General features: G+C 41.9%; 1 protein-coding gene across 1 annotated transcript in view; it reads right to left on the reverse strand.

Moving 5' to 3' along the window:
* Positions 1-16,425, reverse strand: part of grin2bb (glutamate receptor, ionotropic, N-methyl D-aspartate 2B, genome duplicate b) — a 62,091-nt gene that overhangs the window by 30,650 nt on the left and 15,016 nt on the right. The window contains exons 5-6 of the mRNA XM_050045398.1: positions 3,167-3,281; positions 2,205-2,410 (exon numbers count right to left, since the gene is read on the reverse strand). Coding sequence (XP_049901355.1) covers positions 2,205-2,410; positions 3,167-3,281 — 321 coding nt within the window. The remainder of the gene's footprint in view (positions 1-2,204; positions 2,411-3,166; positions 3,282-16,425) is intronic.

Here is a 16,425-nt window from a genome sequence, read left to right on the forward strand (position 1 = left end):
CTGTTCTACAAATCTGTTCTACAAACAGATGCACGTGCACATCCCTTCGGCTAAAACCTAATTCGATGGCTGAGAATCCTGCAGAGAAAGTTGCTATTCCAGCATTGGCATCAACTTCCTACACTGCAAAGCAACCCAAAAAACAGAACACAGACTTATCAAAAAGAGAGTCTAAAGAAGAGTCTGACAATAAATGAAACAAAACACGTGCCAGTAAGCAGATGGAGAGAAAATGTTGCTGATGGTTTAGCGTTTTGCTAACCGAAGCGAAGCCAAAGCTTACGGCTGCGGCTTCAAGTTCATGATTATGTAGGCTTAGATAACATTAGCTAGAGACTCAAATCACAGTGTGTCCTTCACCTCATTCACTACAAACTACCTCACTGAGAGGAGGGTGGGCAGCAGCTCCAGAGACAAACCTTCAGTCAGCGGCCACAGCACCACAAATCCAGCCAGCGCAAACCCCAGCACTGGGGGACCAACAGTCGCAACTCCCCGCAAGATCACCTAACAAGTTACGCATAGTGCTGCCGCTGGCCACAAGTCCACTATGAAACCCAGCACGGGGAGAAGGTTTGCGCTGTCTTCTGATGGTTCATCTCCCGAGCTGCTGCCAGCTCCCCTCTAGGGCGGCGGCGGAGAGCGATGTGAGGTGACAGAGGAATTGGCTAAGTTTGTGTCTGACATTTGTAGTGTGATTATCAGAGAAAAAGAAGGAACAGGGGAAAGAGGGGCTGAGAGAATGTGCTGTGTACACTTCAACAATGAAATAAGATTAAATAAATCAGTGTATGGGAAACATTAGAATACAGTATGAAGAGCATGCATATGCCTGTGGTCGTCTGGTGGGAGGGGCTTGAGACAGAGAAGGGAGAGAGGCGAGCTGCAGGAGGAGGGTGTATTTTTAAAAGATCTGCCATTTTTTCCCCCCTTATACAGATTTCTGCCTACCTGAGCTATAATTAATCAATCATTTCAGTCTTTTTTCAGCAGTTTTTCAAATGTGAGGATGTGCTGCTGTTCTGAAATGTTTCAGAGCTTTCTCAAAATGTTCTGACATTTTTTTTAGATCAAATAATCAAGAAAATAATTGTCATATTAATCAATAATGAATATCTTTGTGATAACTGCGGTAAAATGCATTGTAAGCATGGAATATGACTAAGGCCGTGTCCACATATTTCTGCTTTTGTGCATACATAGACAAATCTAGACAGCTCCATGAATCTGGTTCATGGAGTTCTTTTGGCTGGAGAGAAATCCTGCATATTCTCTGTGGCATATTCTGCCTATCCCTGAAATGCTGAGGATGTCTTTGAAGAAAGAGACAGACAGACAGACAGACCGACCGACTGACAGACGGACAGAGGGAAGGAGAAAAGGGGAATAGGGGAATAGGAGAAAGAACAGGGTGGAAGATCAGTCAATAAAAAAACCACTGAGCCAGAAGATGTAGGACACCCTCAGGAGATTTCAGGTAGGCCAGCGATAGAAAAGGAGGCCATTGAGGAAAATTCATTATCACACACCAACGAGAAGTGGATAGCAAGAGGGTGAAGAGGCAGGGGAGGGAGGACAACAGTGAAAGAAACCAATACAATGATGTGGTCAGCAGGTAATCAGAGGACGCTGAGAGGCCGTGAAAGGATGAAAATGGTTATGTTTTCAAAATCCAGTAGAGAAAAGAGAATTACTGCAGCATGTAGCACTGATGAAAAATGATAAACAAAGAAGCCAAAGATGCAAAAAAAGGAAAATTCAAGGGAAATGTGCAATAATTAATGACTGTGAGCATTCATCTCTGCACAATGTTTTATACTGACATGGATTCATTTCCGTATTTCCTTTGGTTACATTCACAATTATTCATAATATTCTGCTAAACTGTCAATGCTGCTGGTGTTTTATGGTGTTTTATACTGGTGATTTGTTTGACTTTGAATACATGCAGAGGGTTACACAGTATACCAGCAAAGTTTTAAATAATTCATTTTGCAGCCATATTGATGTATAAATCAATATGTCTCACACTTCATCAAGAAAAAGTGTTCTATTTTTAGAACTCGACTCTACAATATTCATCCTGGATTCACACAGTAAAAACAAATCTGATTTTTTTTTACTCCCGTGAGACCAAAATGACTTTAGGAAAAACGGGAAACAAAACCTAATAGAATTTAGTATTCTCATGTTTAAATTCTCACGTGAGTTTGAGCTGTTTGCGGCACGGCACAGTGTTCCTCATGCAGGTCCCACTGAGTGGGTCCACGTCCTCCACAATGACAAACGGCGCCTCCTCCAGAGTTACGATGGACAGGTGGTCCTCCTGCTCCTCCGCTGCAGAATACAGCTCAAAGCGAGGCCACACATGGTACCTCATCGTCAGGGAGCCTCTCTCCCACTTGCCAACCTGCATGAGGGAGTGGGAGGAGGCTGTGTGATATACAGGCTACTGTAACAGGTGCTTCAGGTGGCAGGGAGACACTCCAAATGAAGAAGTGACAGACACATCACAGAGGGTAAAGATAGATTAGATGAAGAGAGAAGGGCAGGACAAGATACAGAAAGAGGCTAACAGTAGAAAAAGAGAAGATAAAAGAGAAAAGCAGTGAAGAGAAAAAAGATAACAGAAGATAACAGAAGAGAAGAGAAGAGAAGAGAAGAGAACAGAACAGAACAGAACAGACAAGATGGGAGAAGAAAAACAGAGGAAGAGAAGTGGAGAAAACTGGAGGAAAATGAATACATAAAAACAAAAGAAAAGAAGGGAAGAGAACAGAAGAGGAGGAGGAGAAGAGGTGAAGAGGAACAGAAAGAAGAGAGAGGAGAGAAGAAAAGAGAAGAACAGAGGAGGAAAAGGAGACAGGAAAAAGAAAGAAAACTGAAGAAAATAAAAGAGAAGAAAAGAGAAGAAAAGAGGAGGAGAGAAGATAAAAATAGAAGAGAAGAGGAAAAGAAGAAGAGAGGATAAAAGGGGAAGAAGAAAAGAGAAGACAGGAAGAGAACAGATTAGAAGAGAGGAAAGGAAGTGAAGATACAAAGAAAAGGAGAGAACAAAGGAGAGGAGAGGCGAAGAAGAACTGGAGAGGAAAATAATGGAGAGGGGAAGAAAAGAGAAAGACAGAAGGAAGAGGAGTAGGAGAGGAAAGGAGAATAAGATATTCACCCTGTCCCATTGTCTATCCTTGTCTAGAAGAATGATGACCAGTTTGGGGAACATCTGGTGACCCTCTTCGCTGAATGACAGGTTTCGGCCTTCAAATGTCACATTCATGAGGTACCTGAGAATGACAGGTCAAGTCTGAGTCAGATGTATGAATATCTGTGTGTTGCTCTACAGGCAAAATGTGCACAATTTAGACTTCCAGCTGTATTTCTTACCCACTAAGTTACAAATACATAATGGATATACATAATTAAAAGCCCCCTCCACAAACTCATGAGTGTGGTGAAACTGATACATTTTTCAGCCTCTGAACAGTGACATCAAGATAAACTGAACATATTGTAGATTTCTTTAAAACTGCATTAACTGTTTTTTGGCCGCAGAAGCAGCACAACAATCTGTGAACACAACATATTATGACCGCAGTTGTTGTGGCTGTGTGTTAGAAAACAGGTGCATTCATACAGTCATCTTTCTGGTGAATGTAAGTCCAATATTCACTCTGCTGTTTGCTCTATTTTGCTCTTCAGCAACCCCTGAGGGAAATATCTGGCTGTTTAGCTGCTAAATGCTCCACTACAGTATATTCAGCAGCTAGTTGCTAACTGTGTCTGTCTGCTGTGTGGTGCTGAGCAGGGAACGTGCAGTGCAGTGGTTTTTCGAGCTTTTCTGCTGCTGCTGGAAACATGGTTCATGAGAGCTACCACACTACACCAGACACATCTCCTGACACATTAAACTTAGATGTCATAAGGCTAACATGCTCAAATGTTTAAAACAGTAGGAAATGCGGTAGGAGAAATCACACACATGCAATCATGCACCCCGTTTAATGAATATTCTCAAATGTCTTGAACACTGAAATATTGAGCCAAAACAGTTCAATCACAAAGCGTACACTGCTGCTATTTGTAATGACTCATTTGCGCTGACAAATGTTCAGTAGTGAAATACTAGTAATGTTCTTTTGTGAAATGTGTTATTGGGTTCACAGAATAATGTCTGGAGATGGCTGGCTGTGTGTAATATCTGACACCCACTGGTTTTACAGTATGCCTTTGAACACATTTGCTTTGTTGATCTTTACTCTCTTCACACTTTATATATTTGATTATATGTCTGTGTTATGCCTTCAGAGGCAGATACTAATTTTGCTGGTGGTCTGAGGTCTGAAGATTCAGGACCCTGCCTGTTGTTCCCATGGTTAGATTTAGGACAAAGTGTTTGCTGTTTAAACACCCACACTGTGGAACAACCTGCCAGAGAAACTCAGTGTCTTTCTAAATCGCTTCTGTGAACACACTTCTTGTGATCTGATCTGATTTTCCTTAAAGTTTTAAATGGTTTTATTTTTTGTAATATTTCACAACAACTACAACAACTACAGTAGCAACCTTTAAACACAACACTTTTTTGTTTTGCTCCCATTTTTCATAGGTTTAAGTTAAGATCTAAAGCCTGGTATACACTGTGCAATTTTGGGTTGTCACAGACAAAAGATGAGCATCGTGAAAGAAACAAGGGGACATCTTTGGTCGTGGCTCTAAAACGGGGATCCTACATCGCAGTGAGAGGTTCAAGAATGGCCACTGTCACGGTCTTGCAATCAAAGACAGCTTAGGATAAAACTGGACCAGAAATTTGGGATGACCATCTCACTGTGACTGCTGTTATGTCCTACATCTTCTAACCAACCAATGGAAACCGCAGCATGAAATGACATGCTGGTGCTAACCTAAACAAGTAAATGGATAGCAGCTTGTCATGGAGGCAAAATGCGCTAAAAGAAATGTGTGGGATTCCAGCAAAGAGGAAAACCTTGTCAAGTTGTGGCAGCAGAAGCTTTGCCTGTATGGTGCGTCCTCCAGCTCTTACTACGATCGCGTAAAGAAGGACGAAGCACGGAAGGAAATAGCAGCGGAGTTGCAGCTGCAGGTGAGCAACCTAGCAGCTAACAAACACACACAGACACATCGCAGTATATAGCGCCCACAAAATTTTAGGTTATTTATTAATGTGACCCTCTATGATGTGCTTCACAGTTGGAGAAGTCCCGGAAGAGGGATCCTTCCTCAGTTGCTCTTCCTGAGTTTTCTACCATTTTTTTTCCCTATCAAAGGGTTTTTTGGGGGGGGATTTTTCCTCATCCGCTGTGAGGTTTCAAGGACAGAGGGATGTTGTGTGCTGTAAAGCCATCTGAGGCAAATTGTGATTTGTGATATCAGGCTTTATAAATAAAACTGAATTGAACTGAACTGAATTAACAACTTGTACAGCATCCAAGCACACTCAGTATGGGAAGCTACTGCATTGCACGCCGTAGCCTGCGATTCACTGTCATCATACATCTGTCATTATACAGTCTGCATACATCAAACTTTATATCGTACCCAAGTGTATTAAATCCATGTGGTACGGCATAGCTTGCATTAAACTTATAAGAGCGCTAAAATCTCATAGTCTGTAGGAGGCTTAAGACGTTTATATGCACTCCATATGTATGTCTCTCAAATTTGGTCACAAACTTGTTAAAATCTGTGTTAGTGAGCAGTTGCCTTTTTTTGATTACTACACAGGTGTAAATTACTCGTACTCATGTAAATTAGGATGGTCAAAATTAAAGGCCATTCTATAATGTGCAGTTTGATCACACAACACAATGCAAAGTTTTTAGGGAGTGTGCCATTGGCACACCGACTGCAGGAATGTCCACCAGAGCTGCTGCCCGTGAGCTTAATGTTCATTTCACTACCATAGGTTGTCTCCAATGTCATTTCCCTGAATTTGGCAGTACATCCAACCATCCAACACTCACAACCACACAAGTTGGATATGATGACAAACTGCTGTCAGGTCAAGACCCTGGTGAGGATGACAACATGCAGATGAGCTTCCCTGAGAATAGTTTTTGTAGTAATTCTTCAATTGTGCAAACCAATTGTTGCATCAGCTGTTTGGATGGCTGGTCTCAGACATTTGTGCAGGTAAAGACGCTGGATGTGGAGGTCCTGAGCTGATGTAGTTACACGGGGTCTGCCGTTGTGATGCTGGTCCGACGTTCTGCCAAATTCAGGGAAACGACATCGGAGACAGCTTATGGTAGTGAAATGAACATTCAGTTCACGGGCAACAGCTCTGGTGGACATTCCTGCAGTCAGCATGCCAATGACATGCTCTCTTAAAAACTTTTGACATCTGTGGCGTTGTGATGCGTGATCAAACTGCACATTTTAGAGTGGCCTTTTATTGTGACCATCCTAAGGCACACCTGTGTAGTAATCATGCTGTTTAATATGGCAAAAATGACCCAGTTTGAAGCTTGGTAAAACATATTGCACCTGATGAGAAACATAAAGAAGAAGAGCAGGGAAGCAGTGAGAGCCAGTGAGAGCAGGGAGGGAGGAAAGAGAACAGAAACCAGGAGCGAAAGGTGGAAAAGAGAGAAAGGAGCAGAGAGAGTATTAACCGCCTGTGTGAATACACATCAGCATATATGTGTGTCAACAAGTGTACAGCAGTGGCAGATAAACTGGAATCATCTTTCTCTCTCTCTCTCTCTCTCTCTCTCTCTCTGCCGCCTCCTTCCTTCCCTCACTCTTCCCCATCCTGATCTGTGGGCTGCCATCACCATGGAGACGCTCTGCCTCTGAAACAATCCACCGGAGAAATAAATATCTTGTCTGAATGCAAGGAGTGAGGGGCTGTGTGTATGTGTGTGTGCAGACTTTTTAAAGAAGGTGCCTTGCGCATTTTACCCACCATCATCTCCAACCAAGTCAACAGTGTGAAAAAAGACAATAAATCTTTTCACGAGTGAATAAAAAAAAAAACGCAGACAACAGATGAGCAATGGGCCTGAAACTTACCCAAGATTTTATCGCAAGTACCTCCTACAAGAACATTCAGTACCTCTATCTCTAATGTCTTCCACTATATTTATATCCCACCTCACACACACACACACACACACACACACACACACACACACACACACACACACACACACACACACACACACACACACACACCTAAGTAGGCTAAATGCTTTGAGAAAGTCAATATTATGACTCAAGCCTCCATGAAATGCCTATTGCTGCATACTGGCTGGCTAGCATGCTAAAAGTGCTGTAATGCGTGTGTAACATGGGATAAGCCTCCTAAACATAATCTCAGTGTGAATAGGGAACCAAAAAGATCAAGGCGGTGTGGGTGGAGGCTCAGGAGGTCCAACTTGCTGCCGCCCTGACGCCACTGCAGTCCATGTGACGATATGTCATCATGACGGGTTGACATGTGTAAGTATACGCAAAACTGCAACATAGGGACGCACGCAGGGGGGCTCTTAACACCAGTATAATGTAATGTAACGTGTTGCCATGGCGCCCACAACCACAGCAATTTTCATGCAATCAGCTGCGTTGCCATGGGAACAGTAATCTCACCCGGGAGAGGCTGGTTGAAAGAAAGAAAAAGGAGTATTTTTCTGTCTAAACCTGAGTGTTTACCCACTTCCCCTCATGCTGCCTTTCTCTTTCAGATCAATCTCTCCATCTCACCTCTGAGTAGTGTGTCGAATCACACATCAATAGGATTCATTTGCCCGTGCATTAACCTGCGCCTTCACAAAGACTGATACATGCTGTGAATTTACAGCAGAGGAGGCTGCTCTGTTTATCATTTTGTATCCCTGTACTATTGATGTAGCTTTTATGTGCCGTTTGATCCCTTCTCATGTCAGAATTCCCCTCTGACTCTGCTGGAAGAAGAAGAAAAAAATAAAAATAAAAACTACTGGGATGAGCTACTAACAGAGCCTCATGCGGCTTCATCACAGCCATATGCAGCGCTTGTGTGCGCCTTGCTCACCAACTGTTCCCCAACTAATCACTGGCTGTGAGGGGAATTTATTTTTTAGTTACAGAGACACTGAATCATCAATGGCATGGACACAATCCCTCTTTTTTCCCCCCCTCTAAAATCTCTTCAAACGTGTTTCAGAGCCATTTGATATGACTGTCTTTTATCTCAGAGTGAAGCCGTACAGGGTCACAAATTCTCCGTCGCTGCAATGCAGGGATGCAAAAATACATATCCCTGCTGTGCATGTTTGTAAGGAAGTCTGTGGTGCGCGCGCACACACACACACACACACACACACACACACACACACACACACATGTATACTGTATCAGGTTTGGGTGGATGACTCATAATCTGGGATGACTGCAGAAGACCTGCCTCTGAAGAGTTACCAGCTACTGATGAAATGTGTACTGCACATTACATTCCTGTAGCAGCACTGTCTGAGGAGTCTGTGTAGAATATGGTAAATTATGGTAAGAGTATGTATGGTTTAAGAGCTGTGGCACTCAGGGTTCACTCAAGAACAAGTTAGACAGCTTTTCACTGGGGCCCCATGTGTGATTAAAACACAGTAAAAGCCCACAGTATTTCAGCCTACAGCAGATACACAAAAAAAGTGTTTAGCGGACAGTATGTACTGGCATGTACGGTACTAAGAGGTCAGAGTCAAGGTAAAAGTAATGAGTACTGGAGTGATGTGATAATGTCTCTTGGTTCTAGTTAAAATCCTGGCAGCTGAAATCTGTGCAGTCTGGAGCTGATTAATAGATTTTTGATTCAGGCAAGAAAAGAGGCTGTTGCATTATCCAAGCATGATGAGATGAAGGCGTGTATAATTGTCTCTGTGTCTTTACAAGTTAAAATGTCTGTCACATGCTGCTCAAAATTGAAATCACTGTCAAACCAGACTCACAGGATTTCTTGCAACAGGTCTGATATTATCCAAAAGGGGACCAGCCAAAGGCAGAATTTGTTTTGTCACATGCTGGGGCCCAATGACAACAATCTCTGTTTATATCTACATAGGGAACAGGTCCTCTATCATGGAGACTGCCATGTTGCACCGCCATGTTTCTACAGTAGCCCATAACGGACAAACCAAACACTGGCTTGAGATAGGGCCATTTGCTTTTTCACATTTTTGCGTCAGCCACTGTAGTTAGCTGCCCATCCACAAATATTGTAGAAAGATTTTTTTAATGTAAAACTGCTTTATACAGTGTTTTTACTGGTTTTAATCACCTGGTCCATTTGTTTTGGAGAGGAAGAGACACTGAAGAAATTGTAACCAGGAGAAGTTTCAGCTGGTTGCAATTTGCAATCCTCACTACTAGATGGCAACAAATCCCCCTAAATCTTACACATTGTTTCTTTAAATGTAAATGTAATTTAAATGTTACTGTAAACAACCAAATCACACCTACATATAATGTATTACAGACATCAGAAATTCAGCTCTCAGACCTAGATTCCAGCGGAATCTAGGTCTGAGCTGAATACTCTGATGAAACAATTATGCCTTATAGATCATGTTTTGTTGATGTATACGTGTATCATAAAAGTAAATATGTCAATATTCGTATTTGTGATAAAGGAAAATCCATATTTAGCTGTATTCAATCTCTTAGTCTTCTGATAAAAAATGCTTTATTCTGAGATTGTTCTGTAAATTTTATTTTATTTTTTAAAATAATAAATATGGCAACTTCTGATCAAGCCATGTCAATTTCAGGCATAAAATTACAACTTCCTGTTAGGCCCCACCCACATCAGATTTAAACTCCACCCATGTATTTTTTTTAATATGAAGTTCACATTTGTCAAAATTCTAGTTTTGTACAATAAAACCTGTTTTAAAATGACTGTCATCATGGGTGAATGCAGATATCATCAAACTGCAAATGAACCCAAAACAAAAGAGACTTAACATAAGAATTTGAGTAATACTTCTGTAATACAATAATAATTATCTTTAAGTATCTGCCTGTCTGCTAGCTATTTTAATCTATTCTGCAGTTCACTGTCAAGCACCTCAAAGTAGCCACAAACCAAACTCTTTGCAAGATAAAATTTGTGCCTTTTACTTAAAATTCCCCTCAAATAAAACAAACGCTTATTTTTTTATTTATTGGCACTGAATCTTAATTTTGAAAAACACTTACAATTTGTACATATAATTCCTGATCACAAAAAATAAAGTCATTATTTATTTATTGACTAATTTGTTGCTGGTGGCACCACTCGTGATGTGGACTACACATGGAAAGATGTAAGGCTCTGAGTCTCTTTGAGCTGCAGCCTTTAATAAGTGAGTCCACAGGAGCTCCATGTGATCTGGGCCCATGAGCACCCCTGCAGAGCCAGAGACATCAGACAGCTACCTGTGGAGTCTGAAGAAAAGGAGCACTGTATCAGAGAGAGCCCTCTCTTTTTTAAAATGTGAACAAGGGCTTAACAGGCGAGGACAATGACCTTTCACAGTCTGCAGACCTTAAATACTTGTTTTTTTACGGTCATTTCTAATCTCAAAAGAAATTATCACATTTTTGTTTTCAAGGTAAAGCAAATGACATGAATGTATCCTTAACCACACTTTACTAAGATATATTTATAGAGAGAATTACTTATTATTCTACTTAAATTATTACTTTTGGCAACTTGCCAAGGCTACAGACTGTATAAAAGTAATGGACATAACTATGATGTACAGCCCAATCACCAGAATAAAGTCTGGCATCATACATTTCTGCAAACCACATGTAACATTTATGTATTATTATATCATGAATATGTTAAAACTTCATGTTTGATTTAAGTGTGATTATGTTTAGGCATAAAAACACTTGGTTATGGATAGGAAAAGATGAGGTTTAAGTTTATAATACCTGGTTTTGGTGCCACAATCCCAGCTGGAGATGCAACAATAGCTGCTAAGAAACACCGGCTTGATGTGACACAATCACCGCTGGAAATACAGTGATGTCTTGCTAAAAAAACATCCACTTGTGATGGAACCCCAGCTGGTCTATGGTTAGCAGAAATGATGCCAACAAGCAATGCCAAAAAAAAATTCCGACAACTGGGCTGGGACGTCACCCATTGGTTTTTGGACCCATTTTGAAGCCTCGAGTTGGGCATTTTGGCTGTGGCCATCTTGGGTTTTTGAAGCCAGAAGTGACCTGAGGTGACCATAGTTGGATGAGAGGGTGGAGCTGGGAGGGAGCGAGGGGTGGATCTGACTGAGAGCCAGAGGACTAGGTATTAGCGAGTACAACATTCTGTATCTGTGTCTGTACTGAAATGATCTGTATCTGTACTGAGAATGGGCGGCGTTTAAGCCAGAAATGGGTGGAGCCTTAACCCAAAGGAGGTTGGGCCTAATGAAAAGCTGTCATTTTATGCCTGAAATTGATATGGGTAGATCAGAAGTTGCTGTTTACTATTAATTAGAAAACTAATCACAAAACAATGCATACGATACTTGTACTCGTAAAAAATTCAATATCCGTATCCTTTTTTTCATCAAAGTATTCGGGTGAACCCTATCGAGGACACTATCCGCAAACAGCCTGTCACTCAAAGCAGCCATGCCCTTAATTATGCATAACTTTAAGCCTTAAAGAGTAACTAAACCCTAAAACCATTTTTTTCAGCTGATAATCATTGTTTCTGGTTGTATAGTAGTGTTACTCACTGATCCTGCTCAAAATATTGACAGTTTAGTGCAAACTGTTGAAAATCTACATTTTATTTTAAAAATGTGGTATGGAGTGCCCTCTACAGCTTGAAACCTGGTTACTACATTTGAATTTACGTTACATTACATTGGAGGCGAATGATTCTTTTTCGGGGCGAATGACGTCACTAACCGTCCACGCTAAAGCCTGCCCTCCTCCCTTTACTCCTCCTCCCCTTACTATAAAACCATTCTGTCCGCAGTTATCAAACTGATAGCGAGTAGGTTGGATCAGAGCAGAGAGAGTAGTAGAGCAGAGAGAATAGCTAGTAATTTGTCGAATTGTATTGTTAGCATAGTGTATTTTAGTGTAGGTTTACAGTTAGTAGTGTGTTTATAGTATTTAGGTTAGTTGGTCAAGGAGAGGCACCGAGGCTCGGGAGTATATGTGCAGGGCAGCGAGGGAGGGGTGGAGGGCCGCTGCGCGGTGAGAGAGAGCCTAGCCTCGGGCGTATATGTGCAGGGCCGCGAGGGAGGGAGGGATGGATGGATGCGGTGGGCTGCTGCACGGTGAGCCCACGCTCCCAGAGAGGGAGAAATAGAACCAAGTAGGATAAAATAAGTCAAAGTGTGGAGAAGGGGACGGGCTGAGCTCCGGCCGCCTTCCCTTCTGCCCGTGTGACACAGTTAGGGGGGGTTTTCCAAGCCACCATCGGCACATTGAAAATAAGTCTAAGTGTGGAGGAGAGGGACTGAGTAAAGAGGCCAACCTCCGGGGAAGCCCTCTCCCCTCTCCCAGCAGCGAGGGACCGTTCTCCAAGGTACCAGTGCTGGGCTGGGTGAAAATAAGCCAAAGTGTGGAGGAGAGGGACCGGGTAAAGAGGCCTAACCTCCGGGGAAGCCCTCTCTCCTCTCCCCGCAGTGAGGGACAATCTTCACTCCGCCCCCTTCCTCAACCCACCCCTCAAGTGGCCATTGGAGGAACTGCTGTTTTTGGCACTACTGCATTGGCTTCATTTTTCTGTCATGGAAGGTTGCCGCTTGCCTAAAACATATTTAGTTGGAGAAGGGTTCGATGTCAGGGTTAGGGTTGAATGTTTACTCGAAGTGGCTTAAAATACTTCAATTTAAATAAATGTCATTAGAAGTCCCCCCTCATCCTTCCCTCTGAGTATAACAGAGAAATTAAAAAAGGTTATTAGAAAAGTAAATTGATATACCTACATGTAATCATGCTACAAACTAAAACGTAATAATTCTCACATACGGCACTGAACATGTAGTGACAGATGTGCGATGGTGTTCACAGATCCAATGAGTAAAAGGCAATATGAAATATTGATCGGTTGTATCTATGGCATTTAAATGTCCCTCACGGGAATTAGTCATAAAGAGGGAGAGGGCAAGACTTAAATGAGCAACACCGAATTCATGCTCAATAGAAATAATCCTGTCCTTAAACATACTAATCCTCCCTTCTTACAATGTATTTATATATAGAAAATTAGGATCACAGTATTTTGACAGATGAAGAAGAAAGAGAAGAGAAGTGGGGGGTGGAAGAGAGCCATCATTTCCCTCTGATTCAATGTTTTAGCTTCATTTAACTGAAAGTGCTTTTCAATGGGAATGAACTGATGTAGGAGCATCGGCAAGTAGACAAAAGGAGAGAGGGGAAGAACAAAGTGGTGAAAAGCAGAGAAAGTCATGTATCCTTGCAGTTCAGACAAGAGGCCTCGGTGTAAAAGAAGCTAACAAAAGAAAAGAGAAGTACAGTAAGAACGAAAACAAATAGGAGCTGTGTGACACAACGTGCAGGAGACACAGTTGTGTGCACATGTGTGAAGAGAGACTATTAAAGAGACTTTGTGCTCTAGATGCCCAAAAGCACAATGAATCGGCCTGCTCGCCTTCCAATAAAGACAGCCAGGATTTATTAGACAGCCACTTTTATTGAGCCCGTTAAGAAATGCAATAATGCTGCTCTCCCGCTAAAGGAAAAACTACTTTAAAGGTGAAATAGGATGTGAGGATGTGAGCTTGCTCGCCAAACATGCATGCGAGGCAGCACACGGGTCAATTGGCCTGCAGAAAAGGTTTTCCACTGAGCTCTTCTGGACGCCTCCGACTGAGTACATGCAGCCGGCCCACAGACATGAAGACTAACGTCTCGTCAGTTAACATTAGAGCAAACTCACTACAAAATATTAATCATCTCTTACATCACATCGACCACTGCGGCATTTCAATCAGCACAGGGATTTGAGAGGGAATTTGAACGCAAGCGCACATACACAGTCAAACAAATAAAAACATCCCTTTCCCTGCAACACACACACACACACACACAAACAAATAAGCCCCTTAGCGCCTCATCCAAAACCACTTGGAGCACATTTTCTCATTATCCAAGTGTTCCTGTCCTCTCTGTCTGGCAGGAAACAATGGATGGCCTCTAGAGCTCTGCGTGTGAGTGTGTGTTTCCTTATTTGTGTTGGAGTGTGTGAGAGCTTGCGGTGTATGCATGTATTTATATATGCCTATTTGTGTTAGTTTGTGTGTGTGTGTGTGCCCCGTAAGGTCAAGCAGCCCCTAAACAAATTTGCGAGCGTGACTCACTGGGGCCTCCCATCTCCGTCCATCAGCACTGACAGGATGGCATGCTTATCCAGCATGCATGCAGCCCACTGTGGCCTGTAGCTATACAGGACCACGCAGAGACATATGGCCTTACTATTGCTTTTGTCTCTGGGGGTGAGGGGATGGAATAGGTGGAATTATATGTGTGTGTGTGTGTGTGTGTGTGTGTGTGTGTGTGTGTGTGTGCGTGCGCGCGTGCGCGCGCTGTTTCTAGCCTCTGGGGTCACCACCAAAAATCCACCGATCCAAAATTTCTACTTTTGCTCTGTCGAATGGAGAAAAATGGCTGGTTGGAAAACACACACTCACAACACACACACAACGCACACATACACAAAGCACAGAGCGTCCCAGGTGTGTGCCTGAAGGATGATTGAGAGCTAACCCTGTGTCTGACAGCGCCCTTTGGGGACTGAAATATTCATGGCTGTGGTGTTATTGTTATCTCAGTCGTGTTGGTGGCGGAATCCAACCGGTACGCATAAGTGCCCCTGATATTAAAAACAGAAACATGGGTAAAGACAAGAGCAAAATTTACAGCAATACATCAACCTCAACCTGAAGATTAATGCAGCAGTGGCAAGGGAGGTTGCATAATGTTTCCCTAGTTCTCCACATTCCTCAAATTCAAACTGACAGTGAAAAAAAACAAACAAAAACAGAGAAAATGTTAAATATTGGGAAAAACAAGGGATGAAAGGCAGGCAGGCGCATAGTTTTGTAAGGCTGAAATACATCTAATAAGGAACGACATCAGTAATGCTAAGCTTTTACTAGATTAAGCCTAAAAGAGCAGTTAAATGTCATGCTAGAACAACACATACGTGTGCGTGTGTGTGTTTGCTTGTGTGTTTCTGTGTGCTAGCAATAACCCCACTCTTGTTCTTTGGCTCTTTTTTCATTAATCCGGTTGTCCTCAAGCATTCAATTAGCTGTGGAATCTCTGATCAATGTGAACTGTAAAAGCATGCCCTATGAAGTTAAATGGGGATTAATTATTGAATACCAATGCTCCTGCTTGTTCTATAATCTGCCAAAAAGCAAAAACAAGGAGGTTCAGAGGAAGAGGAGAAGAAGGATGTTTTCCTTTAAAGATGGCTGTGGGTTAAGCTAAAGATAATGCAAGGCGCTGTTATAAGTCTAAGAGCTAATGTCTCTGTTCATCTTGTGTTATAAGTTTTTATTGGCTAATTAAACTAATTCTGACTCTCCTCAGGAAACGTGTCTTCATTTCTGTGTGTATTTGTAGTCCATGTTGTACACAGAGTTGGGTATAACGCCTTAAGGTGTGTTCACACCGGACCTGTTTTTTTATTCGCTGTCGCTCGGTTCGCCCCTTTGATATCGCTTCATCGCTCAGTTTCAATCGCTCGTCAATGTGGCAGAAATCAACAGACTCGCCTTTTCACTTTGATGACGTCATTGAAGCAATCAGGGTATTTGGGGGGGGGTTGCTTGACTGTCATGACATGTCAGCTTCATTAAAAGTATAGCTGCAAATTAAAAGCAACAATAAATGTAAAAACACAGAGACAATACATCTGTCTTGAGCATTTATAACGAAACCATTCATACGGTCACTAAAAAAACATTTTGTTAGTAATAAAAAAACGAATGTAATCTCAACAGTGACCATCCAGCGGGACTGCAGCTGAACCGCTTCCAATGTTCATTCATTCATTCAGTAGCGTGTTCAGTGTTTTCATTAAAATGCGCAGTATTTTTCATTAAAATGCGTAATATAGCCAACAATATTATAGACCAAAAGTTATCTAATTTATTATTGTAGAGTGTATTTAGCAAATCACCACTTCCAACTGGAGACACAGTGCAGCAGCAGCAAAAAAAAAAAAAGGCATTATAAAAAGCCGACAAATAGTGTTAATTAATTGACATGAGACACTGGAGAGGTTGTCAGTCCTATTCTGTAGTCTGTAATATATATATACATATATATATATATATATATATATCTGTATATATATTTATTTATCATAACTTCTCGGAAATTACTCAAAAATGCATTCATTGTGTGCTTCTGAGCACACGGGCAGCATAAACGATGAAGTTACATATGATG

This window comes from Epinephelus moara, chromosome 5 (assembly GCF_006386435.1).
Source record: "Epinephelus moara isolate mb chromosome 5, YSFRI_EMoa_1.0, whole genome shotgun sequence".
Lineage (NCBI taxonomy): Eukaryota > Metazoa > Chordata > Actinopteri > Perciformes > Serranidae > Epinephelus > Epinephelus moara.